Source organism: Syngnathoides biaculeatus, chromosome 2, assembly GCF_019802595.1.
Source record: "Syngnathoides biaculeatus isolate LvHL_M chromosome 2, ASM1980259v1, whole genome shotgun sequence".
Taxonomy (NCBI): domain Eukaryota; kingdom Metazoa; phylum Chordata; class Actinopteri; order Syngnathiformes; family Syngnathidae; genus Syngnathoides; species Syngnathoides biaculeatus.
Genome location: NC_084641.1, coordinates 29,645,881 through 29,667,151, shown reverse-complemented (window position 1 = coordinate 29,667,151; position 21,271 = coordinate 29,645,881). Strand labels below are relative to the sequence as shown.

The 21,271-nt window shown below is 44.5% G+C and overlaps 2 protein-coding genes across 2 annotated transcripts in view; both read left to right on the top strand.

Annotated features, from left to right (window-relative positions):
• Positions 1 to 11: 11 nt before the first annotated feature.
• Positions 12 to 5,906, top strand: timm17b (translocase of inner mitochondrial membrane 17 homolog B (yeast)). The gene is made up of 6 exons (XM_061846322.1): positions 12 to 351; positions 1,381 to 1,480; positions 1,546 to 1,609; positions 1,682 to 1,810; positions 2,270 to 2,380; positions 2,895 to 5,906. Exons 1-6 carry the CDS (start codon positions 326 to 328, stop codon positions 2,981 to 2,983), a joined length of 519 nt encoding a protein of 172 aa, XP_061702306.1. The 5' UTR covers positions 12 to 325; the 3' UTR covers positions 2,984 to 5,906.
• LOC133514547 (voltage-dependent L-type calcium channel subunit alpha-1D-like) overlaps positions 3,005 to 21,271 on the top strand; it is a 41,179-nt gene continuing 22,912 nt past the window's right edge. Inside the window, exons 1-14 of the mRNA XM_061846335.1 lie at positions 3,005 to 3,052; positions 7,168 to 7,255; positions 10,724 to 10,913; positions 10,984 to 11,089; positions 14,750 to 14,889; positions 15,031 to 15,176; positions 15,247 to 15,399; positions 17,581 to 17,777; positions 17,851 to 17,954; positions 18,036 to 18,178; positions 19,749 to 19,814; positions 19,892 to 19,955; positions 20,721 to 20,747; positions 20,944 to 21,104. Coding sequence (XP_061702319.1) covers positions 7,237 to 7,255; positions 10,724 to 10,913; positions 10,984 to 11,089; positions 14,750 to 14,889; positions 15,031 to 15,176; positions 15,247 to 15,399; positions 17,581 to 17,777; positions 17,851 to 17,954; positions 18,036 to 18,178; positions 19,749 to 19,814; positions 19,892 to 19,955; positions 20,721 to 20,747; positions 20,944 to 21,104 — 1,516 coding nt within the window. The 5' untranslated portion in view covers positions 3,005 to 3,052; positions 7,168 to 7,236. The remainder of the gene's footprint in view (positions 3,053 to 7,167; positions 7,256 to 10,723; positions 10,914 to 10,983; positions 11,090 to 14,749; positions 14,890 to 15,030; positions 15,177 to 15,246; positions 15,400 to 17,580; positions 17,778 to 17,850; positions 17,955 to 18,035; positions 18,179 to 19,748; positions 19,815 to 19,891; positions 19,956 to 20,720; positions 20,748 to 20,943; positions 21,105 to 21,271) is intronic.

The window sequence follows — 21,271 nt, the reverse complement described above, 5'->3', positions numbered from 1 at the left end:
TATCAGTGTAGTGTGAATTTTGTTATATTCCTGGAGTGACCCAAAATACACGAACATGAAAAAAACATTGCCGGCACTGATTTTTTTAAAATGGAATTTCTTTGAAAATTAGATAAATTATGACAGCGTTTTGTCGCTAACCCCCTGACAATGCTTGTATATGATAAACATTATATGGTTATACTTATCTCCATGCGGAAAATGAACAGCATGTGAAGTTTCACTCCAAACCACTAGGTGGGCACAGCACCTTTGAAAGAAGAATAGAAAGCCAAAGAAGATATTTCAACGCTCATGACGTCACACGTTCTCCGCCACAACAAAGATGGAGGAGTATGTTCGCGAGCCTTGGTAAACATGACTTTCAATTTCAACACTTTTAATGATATATATATATATATATTTTTTATGCGTGTTCAACTTTTCGACCCACAATTTGTTTTGTGCGTGTCGTGTATTGGGTTGAAGTAGTGTACAGTGTTGAGGACGGCCAGTCAGATGGATTTAGAGAAGAGATTAGGATAGCAAATGAAATGTACGGCGTGTTATTTTATGTTCATAGCGAATTAATATTTAGGAACGAGTACCACTAATGCGATGTAACGATGAAGGAATATTTTGTGGTAGAATTATTTTCATTTTTTATTTTATTTATTTATTAGTAATCAGTACTATACTTGAGTATTTATTTTCGGACAACTTTTGACTTTTACTGTCCACTATGTTTGAAAATACTTTTTTTCTACTTTCTGTCTAATACTTGTTTTTTTTTTTTTAAAAAAAAAAAAAAGACTCGTTTTGTTTTGTTTTTTTGTTTTTGTTTTGTTTTTTTTAACCTCCGTGGATGACGACACGACGTAAAGAATAATAAATTGCAGGGTTTGTGATTTTACTGCTTTGGAAAAATAACACACTCTTTCAAAATATTCAGTTTCTCAGATTTTGTTTTGGGTGGGGGGGAAGTAAAATTCACTTTTTCTTTTGTATAAACTCCTCGCAACATAAATCCCTCATTTGAAACACAAACATTGTCGTTTAGAGCATTTAATTTTCGGAAATGAAAAATGAAATAAAATACCAAAAACGGTGCTTCTTTTTGGGAGTGAGCGGGATCTATTTTTTTTTCTCCAGAGCTCTATTTTTTTTTTAATTTTTCAATTTTTTTTTTTTTTATTTTGTTAATCTAGTGGTCTTCCTTACTACTGGAATGTGTGGAAACAGATTTGGTGGCCTGGTAATCGGAAACCTATCCATACACATAACTTTTGCGCTACCAAGATGTTGCCCAAATATTGGAGGCCTGCTAAATTATACACAGAAAAAAGTTCCGATAATCCACTAAAGTTTTCCTGCGGCGTGATGTTGTTCATATATTTTCAGCCCTTGGAGGATAGTGGATGACTGCGGCGGTGCCTTCACCATGGGTGCCATCGGCGGGGGGGTGTTTCAGGCCATCAAGGGCTTCCGGAACGCCCCGGCGGTGAGTGCGCCGGTCCGCTCTTTTCCTCTTTTGCATTTTCACGGAGCGGTGCCGTAACATCGCAGGGAGTCGCGCACCGACTGAAAGGCAGCGGAAACGCAGTGAAGTTGAGAGCGCCGCAGATTGGAGGTCAGAAAGTCGTTGAATCCAGAAGATGTCTGAACTGGTACGTTAATGTCACCGTCTTGATTTATTTTGAAGGAAGCTTTGCGGTATGGGGAGGCCTCTTCTCCACCATTGACTGCGGTTTAGTACGCCTGAGAGGAAAAGAGGATCCTTGGAACTCCATAACGAGCGGCGCCTTGACGGGCGCCGTCCTGGCGTCGCGCAGTAAGAGGAAACTCGAGCAGACACTACAGGGCGGGTACATTGTTGTCGGGCCACAACCCCTTTCTTTCCGTCCATTCATATTTTGAGTTGGTCGACTTTCAAAGAAAAAGTTGACATTTACCTTTGTAAGAATTGGGTCAGAGTCCGAGCTGTCAGCATGAAAGCTTTATGAAATGCGCACGATAATAATTTGGCCAACGCAGGGGTCTCCAACTCAATTTGCCTCGGGGCCGCAGTGCGCTCGCGGCCAATTTCGTTTCGAAATGTCAACGACAATTCAAACATCTTTTTTCAAAAAAAAAGTTAAACACATTAAGATAAAGTAGTAAAGTATCACAAACAAGTTTTTAAAGTCGCTGGGAGTCTTTGTCAGGCTCGGGGCAATGAGAGCAAAACAGGAAGTAGAATATGAAAACTGTTGCAGAGCCCATCACATGAAATTCATTTTTCTTTGCCCAGGTGGGCCATTAACCATGATGGGCTCCGCCGTGATGGGAGGAGTTCTGCTCGCCCTCATTGAAGGTTTTGGAATCCTTCTAACGAGATACACAGCGCAGCAGTTTCAGAACCGTGAGTGCGAGCGACTCCGTTTCCTCCTTTACCGGCCATCTTGGTTGCTTTCAATTTGAAAGCTGCGTCGTATGAATTTCTTTTTGCATTTTCCATGGTGAGGGTCTTTTCATGCTAATTTTATCCACGCACAAATCGGGGAGTTACATTAAACTCGCGTCTTCCTCGACACATTTATTCCGCCTGTCTCACTCGTACCTTTTCTGCTCTAGCGCCCCCCCCTAGCGGCCGTTAGGAAAAAAAAATGCATAATTTAGCCGCATCATTGCATAAACCGCAGGGTTGAACGCGTGTGGCTTATAGTCCGGAAATTGCGGGATTTGAAAATGTTGGTGCATATTAACGCGCTTCACATCATTTCCTATTTTTCAAGAACCATAAACGTAATTATGAGTGTTATTATAATGAATCCCTCCGTCAGAGCCTCGATAATACGGTGACTGAAATTCCTGCGTGATGACTGCTTACGTATCACAAACTTTCTGATGCGTGCTTGTTGTTGTCCCCCCTTGAGAAATTCCCTTGGCGGAGGATCCCAGCCAGTTGCCTCCAAAGCACGAAGACCGGGAGGCGGCGGCGGCGGCGCAAAGTCACTTTCAGTAGCGTCACGCGGGGACAGCAGTCGACACACTCAGTTGGGTTCAGCCCGGCGCCGCATGAACTTCGCAGCAGGTACCGCCATGATGAAGACGTTGAGAAAGGGGCTCCGACTGGTGCGGAAATACCATTTACCTCACACGGAAATGACCGTGAATTGTCATTCGGCGTGATGGAAGTATTGATACAGGACAACCTCGGTTCTCGACCACAATTCGTTCCAGAAGGCGCTTCGAGAAGTGATTTGTTCGAAAACCGAATCGATATTTCCCATTACAATCAATGGAAAAAGAAATAATGCGTTCCAAGTCTAAAAAATTTGGCTTTTTAAAGCAATGTTTTTTTTTTTTTAGCTTTTCTTGATAATAAAGTGCACAGTAGAAATGCATGTATAGTTTAAATACTTTATACAATATAATTTAAGAAATATCTTTATTTTTTGCTTAAAATGTATGCTGTAGTAGTAGAGTAGGCTAGGCTGTGATTACCGTATCGGTAGCGACTCGGCCCCCAGCCTTGTTAACTTTTTTTTAATCAACAAAAGTGCAGAATAACTTTAAATAAGCAATAATGAGGGGAAAAGATATATATATATTTTGACAAAAATTAACATAGAAAAACATTAACTCGTAATTCGAGTTAACGAAATCTTTGAAACAAAACAAAAATGCAGACATGCTAATGGAACAGAGCATTATTAAAGTTCGCAAGAAATAAAGCAATGCAAATCTCTTGGGGTGGGGGTGACCCGCCGCCGCCTGGAAGTTTTTTTCTTTTCCCAAAGAACTTCTTCTTTGGAGCTACGATTGGGGGTTCATAGTCCTCAGTAAATGGAGCTACCGGAACACGTCTGCGTACAGAGGCCGCGTCGTGGGTCAGCTGGTCGGGCCGCGCGCCTTATGTTATTTCCGGGTTTTGTCGGGGCCGTTCGGGTATCAATTTTCGTTCAAAAACAGAAGCAGAAAAAAAAATCTCAAAATTTTCGTTGGAAAACCGATTTGTCCGAGAACGGGGACGTTCGAGAACCGAGGACTCTCTGTACTTCATTCCACACAAATACTGTACGGAGTGTCGACTTTTTTTTCTTTTTTTTTTTTTTTTTACCTCAGGCGGAAATAATTGTGAATTGTCGTGCGAGGAGATGCAAATATTTTTGACTGAATACAGATGATATAGATTTACACAAATATGCAGTTGACATTTGATAAATACGATGTATCAGGTTATTGAAAGATATTTGTGCAACTGCCTTTTCGGCATGGTGGGAATTATTCCTGTCAAAGGACGCCAGCTGCCACACCAAAAAACAAAAGGTCGCGATCACGCTATAACGTGATATGTTTCACGTTATAATGTGGTTAATTACCCATTATAACGTGAATCATTTCATGTTATGACATAATTCATTTCACATTATAACAAACATTTCGCGTTATAACGTGAAATGAACCACTTTGTAACATGTAATTTATCACGTTAAAACATGAAACATAGCACGGTAAAACCTGAAAAGTTGGCGTCAACCGGTAGCGACCATGTGGTCACTCGCATCCTTCCAAGGTGGCATACAGGAAGACACAGCTGGATTTGGCGAGCTTTTTTACGGAGATTACCTCTTAAGCGTGGAGCAAGAACATGTAATAGAACCGGAAGTAACTGCCTTTTTTTGGGGGGGGGGGGGGGGGGCAAGTGTAGAGGGGTGTAATTTAGTTATTATTTACTACGTTATAACATGAAAGAAATCACATTATAATGTAGATCATATCATGTTATAACATGAAAGTTTCACACTGTAACAAGAAATGAATGACGTTACAATGTGAAACTTTTCACTTTTTCACATTATAACGTTTAATTAACCACATTATCACATGAAAATCCCGTTATAATGTGATAGCGTTTTTTGTTTTTGTTTGTTTTTTGGTATGGCATGGCAGCGATACGCTTCCGTGGTGTCGCGTCACGTTAAGAAACTTGAAAAAAAGTTTGACTTATTTATGAATGTTTTAAAAGTATTTTTGAGAACATTGTCCTCGTTACAATAGACAGGAAATCTATTGAGCTTGTGTACTGCACGTTTTGTGGTCGTATTTTCATCAGTTTTGTCCCATTTTTCAAGCGTTTCCCAACCTTAATTTAGTGCTAAGTAAAATCCTTGAAGTCCCTTGAAAATGTATCCACAAGGGGGTGCAATTCCCGTGCGCACCAATGATTGGCAGACCGGTGAAAAAGTATTGCCCCCCCCCTTCTCAAATGCTTATTTTTTTCCATACATTCCAACTTGAATGTTTAGGATCATCAAATAAGTGTAAATGTTGGACAAATATAACCCACGTGAACTTAAAATGGTGAGTTCATTTCTTTAAAAAAATACATCTATCCAACGTTACCTTGAAGTACTGACTTATTTGTTTATTTATTATTCAATTATTATTTTAAATGGTTAAATATGTGGCTGGTCCCAATTTTCTGGTTGATTTTCACTGATGACACGCAAGCCTGGTTCCCTCCGGACGTGTTCAATCAAAAAATGTCTTGAACAGAACCTTTCCGACAAAATCAAATCAGACAAAAAAAGCTGGCACAAAAAATGCGCAGTCCGAAAAATTCAGGAACATTCAAGAAATTGTGCGATTGCTAAGGGTCGTTCTGGAAAGGGTCACAAAAGGCATTTGTGAAGATTTGGTATTGCAGGGAACCGTACCTCAAATGGTGATACTGTTCAGGGGAACCTTCGCAGGAATGGCCGGCCTACAAGGATTAGCCCAGAAAAGAAAAGCAGTGAAGAACTGGAAAACCACGAAAGAAAGATTGTCTTTGTTTTCCTTCAATGCAATCTCAATTTTAAGCATTTTGCTGTATCGAGTGTCTTATTTGCTTACGATATTTATTCAAGTAGCTAAAATGAATAAAGACGTGACGTGTTCAATGGAAGAATTGTGCTTGCTTTCTCCTCCCGTGTGCGCTTTGCTTCATCCATCCATCCATCCATCCATCCATTTTGTACCGCTTTTCCGGGTCAGGTCGCGGGGGAAGTAGCTTCAACTTCCCTTTCCCCAGCCACTTCTTCCAGCTCTTCCGGAAGGATCCCCCGAGGCGTCCTCGGGGTCTCTTTCCGGTGGGACGCGCCCGGAACACCTCAGAAGGGAGGCGTCCGGATCAGATGCCCCATCTGGCTCCTCTCGATGCGGAGGAGCGGCGGCTCGACACTGAGCCCCTCCCTGATGACCGAGCTTCTCACCCGTTCTCTAAGGGTCTAAGAGTCTGACCGCACTGAGGAGAAAACTCATTTTGGCCGCTTGGATCCAGGATCTTGTTCTTTCGGTGAGGGGACAAAGGGAGATCAACTGGTAGATTGAGTTGGTTCGCCTTTCAACTGAGCTCCCTCTTTACCACGACGGACCGATACAAAGTCGGCATCGCTGCAGACGCTGCACCGATCCGTCTGTCCATCTCCGGCTCCGTTCTTCCCTCACTCGTGAACAAGACCCCGAGATCCTTGAACTCCTCCACTTGGGTCAGGATCTCATCCCTGACCTGGAGATTAATATATTGTCTGTCTCCTTGTGTTGATGCACCGCTTGTGTTCTTATACACTGCCACATGGAGGCTGTTTGTTAGTCCGTCTATGGCGTTTGACATTGTGGGTCAGCATTTAGACACAATGTCAAATTATTTTAGTTTTGTGTTTTCTTTGGCATTATACTTCAACTAGGAGTGGAATTGAACCGCAAGGCCCAAGTCTAGTTTTGTCAAGATGTTCCACTGCCCCTCCTGTCGTCTGGTCAGGGTACTGCGCGGCAGCTTTTTCAGCCTCCACACAAAAAAAAAATTGAATCCAAAAGTCTCCAAATTGATGCCACTTTTCAATAATATTTGATTTTTTTTTTGTTTGTTTGTTTGTTTATTTTAAAATGCCGTTAAAGAAATGTCTTCCGGCGTTTACCTCCATCTACCTCCCCGGAAGATTTCCACGGTCATCCCTCTAAACGGCTCAACTGGTTTAATCCCGAGGTTTGAGCACCGCGCCGCGGAGGGCGGACACTTTTTTTTTTTTTTTTTTAATCCACCTCCGCTCCGAGCTGGGAGGAAATCAACTTTCGTTCGCGTTTGCGGCGACCATGGCGCACGCCGGACTCGCCGCGTCACCCGCGCAAACTTTTCGCGTGCTGTCTTTGTGTGTCCTTTAGGCGTCACGCGATCCAGGCGGGGTGAGGGTGGCTTTGCTCAGCCGCGCGTCGTGTCGGTAAACCGCGAACATGGACGGGGCGAAGAAAGGTAAGGAAGGCTGCTTGTGCTTCAGTGTTACCTTCAAAATCGACGTCCGAACTTTGCAGTCTGCACATGTGCCCAAAGCAAGTACTGGACAGCGCTTCAATATTTCCACGGGCTTTTTAGTCCTCTTGTTCTGGCCTGGATTGTGTGTATTAGTTTTTGCACTCGCTGGGTGGGCTGGCTTCTTTTTGAACAGGTGTAAAATGTACCTGAGCCACCTCGCGGCCATGTGGGCCCCTATTAGGAACTAGGTCACATCTGGTCTGGTCTTATCGCAGAGGCCTGGACCGCTCGGTGTCGGTCGAGAGCCGCGCAACCGCCGTCTTGTATCGCTTCTCAGAATGCACAGTATATTGTTCAGACCAAGCAATGGAAGGGTTTATCTATCTGTCTGTCTGTCTGCCTGGTCTATCTATCTATCTGTCTATCTGTTTATTTATTTTCTTTCTCTATCTATCTGTCTGTCTGTCTGGTCTATCTATCTGACTGTCTGTCCATCTGTTTATTTATTTTCTTTCTCTATCTATCTGTCTGTCTGTCTGGTCTATCTATCTGTCTGTCTGTCTGTCTTTTTATTTATTTTCTTTATCTATCTATCTGTCTGTCTGTCCGTCTGTTTATTTATTTTCTTTCTCTATCTATCTGTCTGTCTGTCTGTTTATTTATTTTCTTTCTTATCTATCTATCTATCTGCGTCTGCCTGTCTATCTGTCTGGTCTATCTATCTATCCTATCTATCTGTCTGTCTATTTATATTCTTTCTTTCGCTGTCTGTCTGTCCTGCTGCCCCCGCCTGTCTATCTGTCCGGTCTATCTATCTATCTGTCTGTCTGTCTATTTATTTTCTTTCTTTCTCTCGTCTATCTATCTATCTGTCTGCCTGTCTATCTGTCTGGTCTATATATCTATCTGTCTGTCTTTTATTATTATCTATCTATCTATCTATCTGTGTCTGTCTGTCTGTCTGGTCTATCTATCTGTCTGTCTGTCTGTCTGGTTTATTTATTTTCTTTATCTATCTATCTGTCTGTCTGTCTGTCTATTTATTTTCTTTATCTATCTGTCTGTCTGTCTGTTTATTATTTAAGTTTCTTTCTCTATCTATCTATCTATCTGTCTGCCTGTCTTATCTGCTGGTCTATCTATCTATCTATCTGTCTGTCTATTTTTTTTCTTTCTCTGTCTTGTCTGTCTGCCTGCCTGCCCGCCTGTCTATCTGTCTGGTCTATCTATCTATCTGTCTGTCTGTCTATTTATTTTCTTTATCTATCTATCTATCTGTCTGTCTGTTTAATTTATTTTCTTTCTCTGTCTATCTATCTATCTGTCTGTTGTCTAATCTGTCTGGTCTATCTATCTATCTATCTGTCTGTCTGTTATTTATTTTCTTTCTCTATCTATCTATCTATCTATCTATCTATCTATCTATCTGTCTATCTGTCTATCTAGCCATCCATCCATCCATCCATCCATCCATCCATCCATCTCCATCCCCATCCATCCATCCTCCATCCATCCATCCATCCATCCTCATCCTCCATCCATCCATCCATCCATCCATCCATCCATCCATCTATCTATCTATCTATCTATCTATCTATCTATCTATCTATCTATCTATCTATCTATCTATCTATCTATCATCTATCTATCTATCTATCTATCTATCTATCTATCTATCTATCTATCTATCTATCTATCTATCTATCTATCTATCTATCTGTCTATCTGTCTGGTCTATCTATCTTCTGTCTGTCTGTTTATTTATTTTCTTTATCTATCTGTCTGTCTGTCTTCTCTATCTCTCTCTCTCTCTCTCTCTCCCTACAAATTCCGCTTTCTGAGACGTCTTTTCTCGGGCTGCTCCGATGAAGCCGAAGTTTTGGAGTATTTGGCCCCCTTGAACTTTTCAACCTTTCGCCGCATTTCAGGCTTCAAACATAAATTACATTTTTTTTTTGTCAAGAATCAACGACAAGTGGGACACAATTGTGAAGTGGAACGAAATTACAACGTGGACTGCGCCAAAAATGAGTTTGACAGCCCTGCTCTAAACTTTCACCTCGAAACAAGGAGAAGACGGATCAGAGATGCAGCCAAGAGGACCGCGATCACTTTGGATGAACTGCAGAGATCTACAGCTGAGGTGGGAGAGTCTGACCCCAGGACAACAATCAGTCGGACACTGCACGAATCCGAGTGGCGAGAAGAAAGCCGTTTCTCCAAAATATCCGTTTAGGGTTTGCCACCGGCCGCCTGGGAGAGACACCAAACGTGGAACGAGGTGCTCTGCTCAGATGAAACCAGAATCCGAATTTTTGGCCACAATGCAAAACGAGATGGCAAGACAGCGAGCTCATCGGCCTGAACACAACATCATCACTCTCAAACGTGGTGGTTGGTGGCAGACTCAGGGAAGGTGGTTCAAATTGATGGGAAGATGAACGCAGCCAAGTACAAGACCGTTCTGGAGGAAAACCCGGTGGAGTCTGAAAAAGACCCGAGACCGGGACGGAGATTTATCTGCCGACGGGGCGATGATCCAAAAACATCAAGCCAAATCTACAATGGAATAAACGTATCCAGGTGTTGGAATCACCAACTCCAAGTCCAGACCTGAATCCAATCGAGAATCTGCGATCAGACCCGAAGACCGCTGTTCACAGACGCTCTCCATCCAAACTCACTCAGCTCGAGCTGTTTCGCGAGGAAGAATGGACGAGAATTTCAGTCTCTCCATGCGGAAAACTGATCGAGACAAAACCCAAGTGACTTCCTGTGGGAATTGCGGCAAAAGGTATTCACGCAAGGGGGCCGAATAATATTGCACGCCCCACTTTTCAGGCTTTTAACCCCTAACGGGACAAGCCGAAAGAAAGAACAATTTAAAATATCCAATAAAGTTCGTTCCACTTCACGATTGTGTCCCACCAAAAAATTGTAATTTCATATCTTTATGTTTGAAGCCTGAAATGCGGCAAACGGTTGAAAAGTTCAAGGGGGCCGAATACTTTCACAAGGCACCGTACGTACCGCAGAACTGAAACTGGATTTTTGCCCTACTGTTGCACGACTTTTGATTCTGTTCCGTTTTCATATTTGATGTCAGGCGTCTACGCGGCCATGTTTGAATGTCAAGTTTTTGTGATACATGAAAAATATTGCGATAAATGATTGATAAACCTTTTCCAATTTGAAGTTGACTTATGTACAAATCAGTAGAGAGGATTCAAAAAAAAAAATGTCATCATGTAATTGCACAAGTGTGCACACCCCTTCTAACTGAGGTGGCTGTGTTCAGAACTGACCAATCACATTCCAATTCATGTCTTCACACACCTGACATCATTTTTCCGTTTAATTCTCGGAAATCTGGCATTCGACCAGGGTCGCGCAGACGCTTCGTATCCTCTTTGTGTGCATTCACGTGTATTTCTTTCAGTCTCCTTTTTTTTTTTTTTTTATCGGCAGAAGCCCCTCCGGCGGGCGACGGAGGGAAATCGGACACCCTGGGGTCGACGGGCTCGAGCAAAAAAAGAGGCGGGGGGGCCAAGAAGGCCATGCAGGCCAACAAGTCTGCCCTCCGAGCCCCCAGAGCCCTCTGCTGCCTCACCCTCAGCAACCCCATACGCATGGCGGCGCTGGCGCTGGTGGAGTGGAAATATCCTTTTCTGTGCTTTGTCGCCATTTTTCTGTCCGACGCCCAAACGTTCCTCAACCGCTATCGGCACGCCTTTCGACATCTTCATTCTCCTTGCTATCTTTGCCAACTGCGTGGCCATGGGGGTCACCAAGCCGTACCCGGACGACGACTCCAACGTGACCAATCACAAACTGGTGGGTTCTCACAGCTCAGGTCCACTGCAAAGTGCTCACGGCTAAAGGGTGGACCTTTCCCGACTGGCGATCTTGAGCGATCTCCGCCCCCTTAGCTACATTCGCCATGTCCCACAAGCTTCCAAAATGGCGACTGAACACAACAGGTTTGAAGTGGATTCTCTATCGCGTATTCCCGGTACGATTGCGGTATGTTTTTTTTCGCCAAATGCGTCAGACTCATCCAAGAGAGTTCTCCAGAGAGGTCTCGACTATTTCACGCAAGGATACGTACACGGAATTACGATTTTGGACGGAGCAGGACGCAATGTCAGAGTTACAGCGAAACGTTGGCGATCGACGCAAAAAAAGTTTGACGCCTCGCAGGCTTCATATTGAAATCCAACAGGATAAAATTGTGGAATCGCACTGCGCGTGTAAAGCAGGGTGAGTACTTGTTACTTGGAAAGATCACGAGTAATATCATTGTAGTCTTTAGAAGTGGGTGATATTGTCCATATTTAGTTGTACGTGCGCTCTTCCGCGAGCCTTAATCCATCGTAGGTTCTTCGTCAACTGTGTTTTAGGCTTTGGAAAATGAATCAAGCGGGCCCCGTTGTAAGCGAGCCGGATATCCTTCATCAGAATTCCACGTTCCCCAAGCGCATTTTCTTCCCAACATGAACTTTTCCAAGCGCACGCTACTGACAACCAGTATTGCTTGTGGGACAACATGGCGGCAGGGGCGTGTCAAGACAATGCGGCTATCTGATTGGCTATTATTGTACGAGTGACTGACAGGTCGGAAAGGTCCATTAGGGGAAGCCAAATGGTGAAAAACTGTTTCAGGCTATACCACCGAAGTGAAGTACTACATTCTTCTCAAGTCTTTGCACGTTTTCAGCTATTATATTCTAACGTGGAAAATGTATTGACAAACACATCTCTGGAAAAATGTAAAGAAATATATCGTTATATATAGTATAGGATGACTACAAGAGCACAGTGGTAATCTTCCAAGAATAAATAGTACTCATTTTGCAAGAATAAAGTTGTATTTTTATAAAGGGAACTGACATTTTTTTACAGCCGACCGCTTCCGAGGCTACGTGCTAACAAAGAAATTTGGACTTTGATCTCGAAATATTACTTTTGACTGGAGCTTTTTTTTTTTTTGCACAACAAAAAACAAAACCCGACATTATTCCCAAGCATATTCAATCTTTTTTTTCTCTTAAAAAGGTGATTATAGTAAAACTGCATTTCTTGAATAAATCCATTTGGCGATTTTCACAGGATTATCACTTCTTCCGCATTATTTTTGCATTAATTTCCATTGTGTTCCCTAATCAGATCTTTATTGGAAATTATTTTTGCCCACTTGAAAAGAGCTTACTTTTATACAGTCTTATTTTTTTCATTTGATTTTGTTTGACTGCAAATATTTTTTTTTTAAATCATTTAGCTTATGGATCAGAAAGAAACTGGTTTTAACGGTAATTTTCATTTCATGAGTAAAAAAAACTAACAAAGCTCCAACGTTATTAAAAGTTCCGTATTAAAATACAGCAGCAAAGGCGTTATAATCAATAGAAGTTTAAGCGGGATCCCTGCGTCACAAATTGTTCATGCAAAAAATGGCAAAAGACTGAATTTGACGCAAATTAAATTCCCGTCACGTGGCCAAACTATTGGGAGAAACATAGACAAGATACGAGAAGTGAGGGCGTGAATAATTAATTACTATAAAGTTACTAGTGGTGTGTTGCAGAGTAATTGCATTAGAGGGGGGGGGGGGGGGTCGGACCCTCCACTGAGTGGCCCGCCGACTGTTCGGGACCATGACTTAAATACCAACCATCTGCCTTTCTGGCTTCACCGTAGACTCGCTGTCTTCCGTCCCTCCGTAAGCGTAACCAAGTAATTTAAGTAAGTGAATTCATAAGTACATGAAGTGATTATTGTTTTGTAATCAATACATGCGCAAGCGTTTCCACGATTTCTTGATTGCAAAAAGGTCATCACGGGACAGGCCGGTCAATCTCTTTGTTGGGTTTGGGCGACGCTGACCGTTCAACGGTTTGCGCAAATTCGATTGACATTTTTTGCCCGTCACCGCGTCAGCGTGAGGCCTCGAGCCGAGCGGTTGCGCTTCTAAGACGACTTAAGCGGCAGATTTGGCAAAAAGGATTAAGCGGGCGGTGGGTTCAGAGGTGAGGACGCCAGCGCACAAGCGGCCCCTTTTGACGATATCGGCCTGCTTCACCGTTGGGTTATTCCCATTCATCCCGTGAAAATGAACGGCTGGAAATCCATTTTGCCACCAACCACACCCACAAAAATATATATTTCAAATGTTTTAAACAAGGAAAAACCATTCAAACGCATCATGACATAGTTAAATACAGTGCCAATAATTAAACACTTTTGCATCTTAATTTAACCCTGCATGATTGTGATGTGCCCATCTTGGCCACTCGGGGCCAATACTGTGTAATACTGCAGTCATACACCCGAAAGAAAAAGAGCCACCACTACTCTTAAGTGACTGTCACGAACCTCCGGTACGGGGGCGGACCCAAATGCAGGACTTCGAGGCAGAGGCATAATGTTCGACGTGGTTTATTCCAGAAACTGGGTCATAGCAGTCCGACAAAGCAGAGGCACAGAAACGCTAGGCTCGGCACGATCCAAAAGACACACAGCAAGGGTTCGATGTCTCTGAAGCAAACTAACAACTCAACAGGACAGGATCCAACAAAAGGGCACAGAATCGCTGTGACTAGGGTTACTCGGACTTACGCGTAGAAGCGGAGAGTCCCACGGGCGGTGAATGCAACTCACTAACGCAGGGCAACGAACTGGCAAAAACTCCAACTTAAATGCCTGTCTAATTACAGTTCCAATGTGAAACAGCTGTGAGCGGTGCCAGGTGTCACCGCCCAGAGCAGCGGCCTGGCCACGCCCCTCTTGGCGGTCATGACAGTGACCACATAAGATGCAAAAAATGTTACTTGTTTTTCCACAGACGTTGAAGAATATATGCCTTGACTATTGTGATATTTTTCATCAATCTTTTGCCCTACCATGACTATCAACTATCAATGCTAATTGTTAGCAGGTCAATGGCCATTTCCACTATGTGTTAGCATTAAGCTAACAGTGACAAGTTGTTTGATTATTTCGTTGTCCGATTTTTTCATTTTGCATGTAGTTTGACAGGAAACGCATTGAACGACTTCAAGCCTCTTTTTTTAATGTACCGTAATTCCCGACATACAGAGCGCACCTGGTTACAACCCTCGGTACACAGAAAGAGGTTAACGCCAGCGTTGGCGCGGAGCTAGCGTTAGAGCGGCGCGAGCATTAAACTCTTTCCGTGTACCGAGGCTTATAACCAGCTGCGCTAACGCTAGCGCCGCATAAACCGCAGGGTTGAAAGCGAGTGAAAAAAGCCGCAGCTTGTAGGCCGAAAATTACGCTAATCGTTGACTATCGGCCGAACTGCTGCTTGTTGTCAAGTTCATTGCCGCGATACAGCGCTTGTATTTGTAAAACAAACAAAACAAAAAAACTTGTCATCGGGGTCGCTCGTACATCAAAGCCCCCTTTCGTACGACATTTCGCGGCCTCTGATGCATTCAGTGACAATCCCGGCGCGATGTGTTCGTGTGCTTTCAGGAACAAGTGGAGTACGTCTTCCTCGTCATCTTCACCATCGAGACTTTCACGAAAATCCTCGCCTACGGCTTAGTCATGCACCCCAGCGCCTACATACGCAGCGGATGGAACTTGCTTGATTTCATCATCGTCATTGTCGGGTAACTGAGTGGCCGGTTGGGGTCCAAGCAAAGGAAAGCGGATGTATTGAAAAAAAAAACGTTGAAAAATGGGGAAAAAAAAGGTTTGCTTAGGACTCTTCGCTCCCCGACTTGACGCTAATGTGGTTGGCGTTCGTGCAGGCTGTTCAGCGTCATCGCGGAGGCCATGACGGACCACAAGCCGGGAGAGGCCCATCACGCCGCGGGAAAACCCGGAGGCCTGGACGTCAAAGCTCTGAGGGCCTTCAGGGTCTTGAGACCGCTCCGACTCGTATCCGGAGTCCCCAGTGCGTCGGCTTCCGTCTCGCCTGGCCTCTTCGGCGGCGCGAGCTGAAAGGTCTTTGTGCTCTCCGCCAGGTCTGCAGATTGTTCTCAACTCCATCATGAAAGCCATGGTGCCGCTCCTTCACATCGGGATGCTGGTCATGTTTGTCATCATCATCTACGCCATCATCGGCTTGGAGCTTTTCATTGGCAGGATGCACAAGACGTGCTTCTTCTCCGGCACGGGTTTGCGCTCACGTCCTCGCACCGTTTTATCCGGCCGAGCTCACCACAGTCCTTGGCGGACATCTGCTCATGATTTATGCTCAAAATCATCACGAGAGCAACCGTCAGATTCATATTGGGCCATTTTAGCGGTTGATTTGAGTTTGTTCCTGCGTGGAATGATGACATCTTCTGCAAGTATTGAGTGCACATTTGGATTCTCTTTAATCCACACATGATAAACCGACGCTTAACTACGTACCGTGATTTCCGGCCTACAGAGTGCACCTGGTTATAAGCCTCACCCAGTACATTTGTAAAGGAAATACCGTTTGGTACACACGTAAGCCGCACCTGTGCAAAAGACGCAAGTGCCCACATTGAAACACGAGATGTTTACAAAGAAAGACGGTACACAGAAAGTTTTAACGCTAATGCTAGCGCCGCGCTAACAAAAATACCGGTGAACATCACTGAGACACGGCGGTAACACGCTAGCGCAATGCTAACGGGGTCGGTGTGACGGTCTGAGCGCTCCCCCGTCCTGAAAAGTCCCCTTGTGATTAATAACGCGAGCACCGCGCTAATGCTAACGAGGCTGCTTAAAATAAAACTTACCGGTAAACATCGCTGAGACACGGCAGTAACACGCTAGCGCAGTGCCAACGGGGCTGGTGTGACGGTCTGAGCGCTCCCCCGTCCTGAAAAGTCCCCTTGTGGTAATAACGCTAGCGCCGCGCTAACGCTAACAAGGCTGGTTGGAATGAAACTTACCGGTAACTATCACTGAGACACGCCAGTAACACAGCTGCAACATGCTAACGCTGGCGCGGCGCGAACAGGGCCGGTAAAAGTCACTTCCTCGGCAGATATATTCCACCGGTCTCATTCTTAACTTTTCCGCTCGAGTGCCGCCTTGCGGCCGTTAGAAAAACTGCGCAAATTTGCTGCGTCACCGCAGCGTGTGAAAAAAATTGCGGTGATGCACTTGTGTAAAAGACGCAGGTACCCACATTGAAACGAGAGAAAGACGGTACACGGAAAGAGTTTTCAAAGTTTTAATACTTTAGCTTTGCTTAACATAGCAACAACACGGTAACACGAACAGGGCTGGTTAAAAAAGAAAAAACATACCGGTAAAAAACAAAACAAAAGAAAAAGGCCCCGGCAGCTACATAATAGCAAAACGGTAGCACAGCACTAACAGGGCTGGTTAAAAAAAAAAAAATCCCGAAATCACAGAGACACGGCAGTAAGACAGCAGCAACGTGCTAGCACGGCGCTAACAGTGCCAGTTTAAAAAAAAAATGACTAAGAAACGGCAGCAACACGCTAGCACAGCGTTAACGTGTGACCAGCTGCCTCTTTTCTAGCTAGCTAGCTAACCGGCTAGCAAGCTAGCTTATTCGATTTTCGTCTTGCGATTCCCAGCCGAGATGCATTATCTTCCGCAAGAACAATAAGATGGCGTCGGCCATGAGCATAGGCTGAAAATTGTGAACTAGTTTGTATTTTTTTATTTAAATACGGCATGGCAAGCAGTTCCTCTAGTCAGAATAAAGTAGTATGATGTTCAAAATCTGAAAATTCTTTGCCACCTCCACCGGAATCCCATCATTGGTTTGTTTATATTCAGAAATGTGACCAACGAGCGAGTCGGGATACAAGTGAGCCGACTTCTGGGTTTTTCCGACTTAAACGCCGTCATTGACTTGCAAATCCAAACTTGAGGTACAAGAACTGTATGTTGCCAGTGAACTCAATTCACATTCTGCAGTTTGGCAGACGGGAAACAATTTTTCAAAAACAAAACTTCAGGATGCGTCATACCTCTCCCGGTTGAAGAAAACTAGACATAAAACAGAGAGAATTACACATTGCGTATTGAAAATCCACAGCCAACGTTGCATTTGAGAATGGTGCTAGTGAGAATGGAGCTAGTTTAAAGCTAACATAAAATGGAACAACTCCATTGACGGGCGTGCTAATAGTTAGCATTAATAGTTGCAGTCTTATAAGCCTGTAATCGATGGATCTTTGAACACAAACGGTGGCGCACCACATGTAGAGAGAGAGTAACACGTATTCACAGGCATATATTCTTGATCCTCTACGAAAGACGACTAACTATTACAGCTGCTGACTGCATCGCGGTAAAGTAGTTGTGAAACGTGAGCGCCTGCGCACATGTTTTGCTTCCAGAGATGATGGTGGAGGACGACCCGTCCCCGTGCGCGTTTGCCGGGAGCGGTCGCTTCTGCGTCACCAACGGCAGCGAGTGCAGGGGCAAGTGGGAGGGTCCCAACGGCGGCATCACCAACTTCGACAACATTTTCTTTGCCATGCTGACCGTCTTCCAGTGCATCACCATGGAAGGCTGGACCGACGTCCTCTACTGGGTAACCCGTTTCGGCCATCTTGGACCTGCCGTTTCTCTGAGAAAACACCCACGTTTTGCTCTTTTCCGCAAAGATGAACGACGCCATCGGTTTCGAGATCCCGTGGGTGTATTTCGTTTCTCTGGTCATCTTTGGTTCGTTTTTCATCATCAACCTTGTTTTGGGAGTACTGAGCGGGTAGGTGGCCGTCGTGTAAATACCGCCTGATAAAATCAGACGTCGGTCGAAACGTTTGAGTTTTGTTTTGCATTTGCGCAGAGAGTTTTCTAAAGAAAGGGAAAAGGCCGTGGCACGCGGGGAGCTGCAGAAAGCGCAAGAGAGCAAGCAGATGGAGGAAGACATGATCGGCTACATGGACTGGCTCATCGAAGCCGAGGATGTGGATGAAGAAGGAAATAAACGTGAGTGCCGCCATTCACACGTTCTTTTTGCTTTCATCTAACGTCTTCCGCATTTCCCTACCAGTTCAAACCAATTCGAGCTTGAACACGTTACGTATATATTACGATATGCGTGAGTAAATACCGTAATTCCCGGCCTACAGAGCGCACCTGATTATAAGCCTCGCCTAGCACATTTGTAAAGGAAATACCATTTGGTACATACGCCGCAGCTGTGTTAAAAGCCGCAAGTGGCCACATTGAAACGCGAGATATTTACAACAACAACAAAAAAGACTGTACACAGAAAGAGTTTAACGCTATTGCTAACGCTAGCGGTGCTCTAAAGCTAGCTCTAACGCAGGGCTCAGCAACCTTTTTGAGGCTGAGGGCTACTTTGTGAGCACGGATCATATGAAGATACGAACGTACATACGGGACTTGTTTGCGGCAAATTTCAGACTCTCTTCATTACACGTCCATAAAATATTGTTGTTTTAATTTATTGTAGTAAATGACATCGCAGGTATTTTAAAATTTGAACTCACGTAGGCAAGTCCGATTCTGAATTTAAAGCACAAATAATAGTAACAATTTGTGGCCTATGGTATTTTTTAGAAGATACCTCGCGGGCGCCCATTCGCCCGCGGGCACTGCGTTGGTGACCCCTGCTCTAACGCTAGCGCCGCACTAGCGCTAACGCTAACAGGGCCGGTTAAAATAAAACTTACCGGGGACATATAATTGAGACACGCCAGTAACTCAGCAGCAACACACTAACACAGTGCTAATGCTAGCGCAGCGCTAACACTAGCGCAGCACTAACGGGGCCGGATTTGTAAAAGTCACTTCCTTGGCACATATATTCCACCGGTCTCACTCTTACCTTTTCCCCTCGAGTGCCCCCTTGCGGCCGTTAGGAAAAAATGGACAAATTAGCTGCAAGGTAGAAAGCGTATGAAAAAAGTCATGGCCTGTAGGGCCGGAACTTACGGTACTTCAAAGCGTAATGTCACATACAACAAAACTAGGATCCACTAATATTTCAGACTGATATGCCATTTCCCTTACAGATAAATACAAACAAAAGCTCCATAGATGGGCGAACGGATCGAGAGAGATATTTACAAAGAAAGACGGTACACAGAAAGAGTTTAACGCTAGCTACCGCTACGCTAAAGCTAGCTCTAACACTAGCACTAACGCTAACAGGGCCAGTTAAAATAAAACTTACCGGGAAATATCACTGAGACATGCCAGTGACACATGCTAGCACAGTGCTAACGCTAGCTGAGCGCTAACAGGGCTGGTAAAAGTCACTTTCTCGGCACATATATTCCACCGGTCTCATTACCTTTTCCGCTTGAGTGCCCGCTTGCGGCCGTTGGAAAAAAAAAATGCACAAATTAGCCGCATCACCGCATAAACCACAGAAATCACGTTAGCAAGCAAATCGTCACTGAGTGCTGAGTAGCTGTCGCGGTCTCGTTTCTTTCTTGTCGAAACCTCGTACAGCGTACACAAATGTCGGGCCCAACGCGGCCTCGTGCACTTTTGTTTCGTGGCATCTGCCCGCTTTTGTTCCCCGCAGGAGCCGCGATCGCCAAGAAGAAGATGATGAAGAAGTTTGGCTGGTACAAACACAGCGAGGACGGAGGTACAGTACGTCGGCTGCGACGTCACGTCCGTCACGTCCGTGTCGTCGTCTCTCACGACCCTCCCGCCTTCCCACAGAATCGGACTCGGACGATGACATCGCGTACCTCGACGACGACAGCGGCTTCTGTGCCTCGCTCATGTAAGACGCTACCATCGCGCACAGTTGCGGCAGCGATGCCCAACCACTAATCGGGAGTTTTGGTTGGTGGTGCACCGTGGTCTGTATCACATGTCAAAAATGGCCCTTGGCTCGAGGGAAAATTGTGTGTGTGTGTGTGTGGGGGGGGGGGGGGGGGAACACACCAAGGAATGTGCGCTACATCCTAAATCATAACAAACCCGCAACAGCTCATTCTATGATTATTTTCACGTGTTGAAAATTTTTTCCAAGCGTGTCACATACTAGTGGTAACACAACATCAAAGCGGTCCTGGTTGGTCCACCAATATAAAATTATCACGGCATTGATCTGCTCAATTATGCAAGTCTGGAGGCCTTCTGAATGATCTCCCGATTCACAAGAACGACATCTGCCACAAGGCAGGAGAAAACCCCCTTCAATGCTGTTCAAAAATAGTGAAATACAGTAAATCTACGCCTAGGGGACATATGAACTCAAGCAAATTTACAGTTTGCATTTGCTGACTTCCCCAAAATGCGTTTTCTCTACCTGATTAATAGGTTTATCTTCCACTTACACTTCCAGTTCCATCACTTGAAATTTGACTTGCGGTTGTTTCCCAAAACTGTGGTAAAAAAGCTAACAGAGCTCGAGAACCAATTTGTTATTATATAAAGTAAATGAGCTCATGAATAGATATAACTATATTTTTTATTTCAAGGAAGGTCAATTCTTGTTTCACTCGCACGTCACAAATTTAATTTGTTTTTTTCTGTTTTCCAGGGCCAAGATGATGGCCAACAGCTTCTGGTAAGATCGTGACCCAAACTGACATTTTTATTTAGTTGTTTTTTTTTTTTTTTTTCCACAGTCCATTTATACAAAACACAGTTTGGCCAATGCTGCATGATGTAATTCATGAAAGCGAAATAGCACCCGCGTAAAACCCACCATGTTTGCTTTCGCCTCCGTTTTTTCAAAAACACGTAAGTCGCTCTTTCCTCAGCGACCAGTTGTGCCAGTTGAACCACACGTTCAGGAAAAACTGCCGCGTGGCCGTCAAGACCACCAACTTCTACTGGCTGGTTCTTCTTCTGGTGTTTCTCAACACGGTGGCCAGCGCCTCGGAGCATTACGGGCAGCCGAAGTGGCTCACGGAAATGCAAGGTAGGGAGTCCGTCCTTCCATTTTGATTTCAACTTGAGGGGGATTTTTCTTGCGCGGTGGTTGTTTAGCTTGTCGCGGGTGCTTATTTGTCACGCAAGCTAGCACTCGTCACGGAAACCGGCAAAGGGAGCATTATTTCTTATCGGTGGGCCAAAGGTATTTCTACT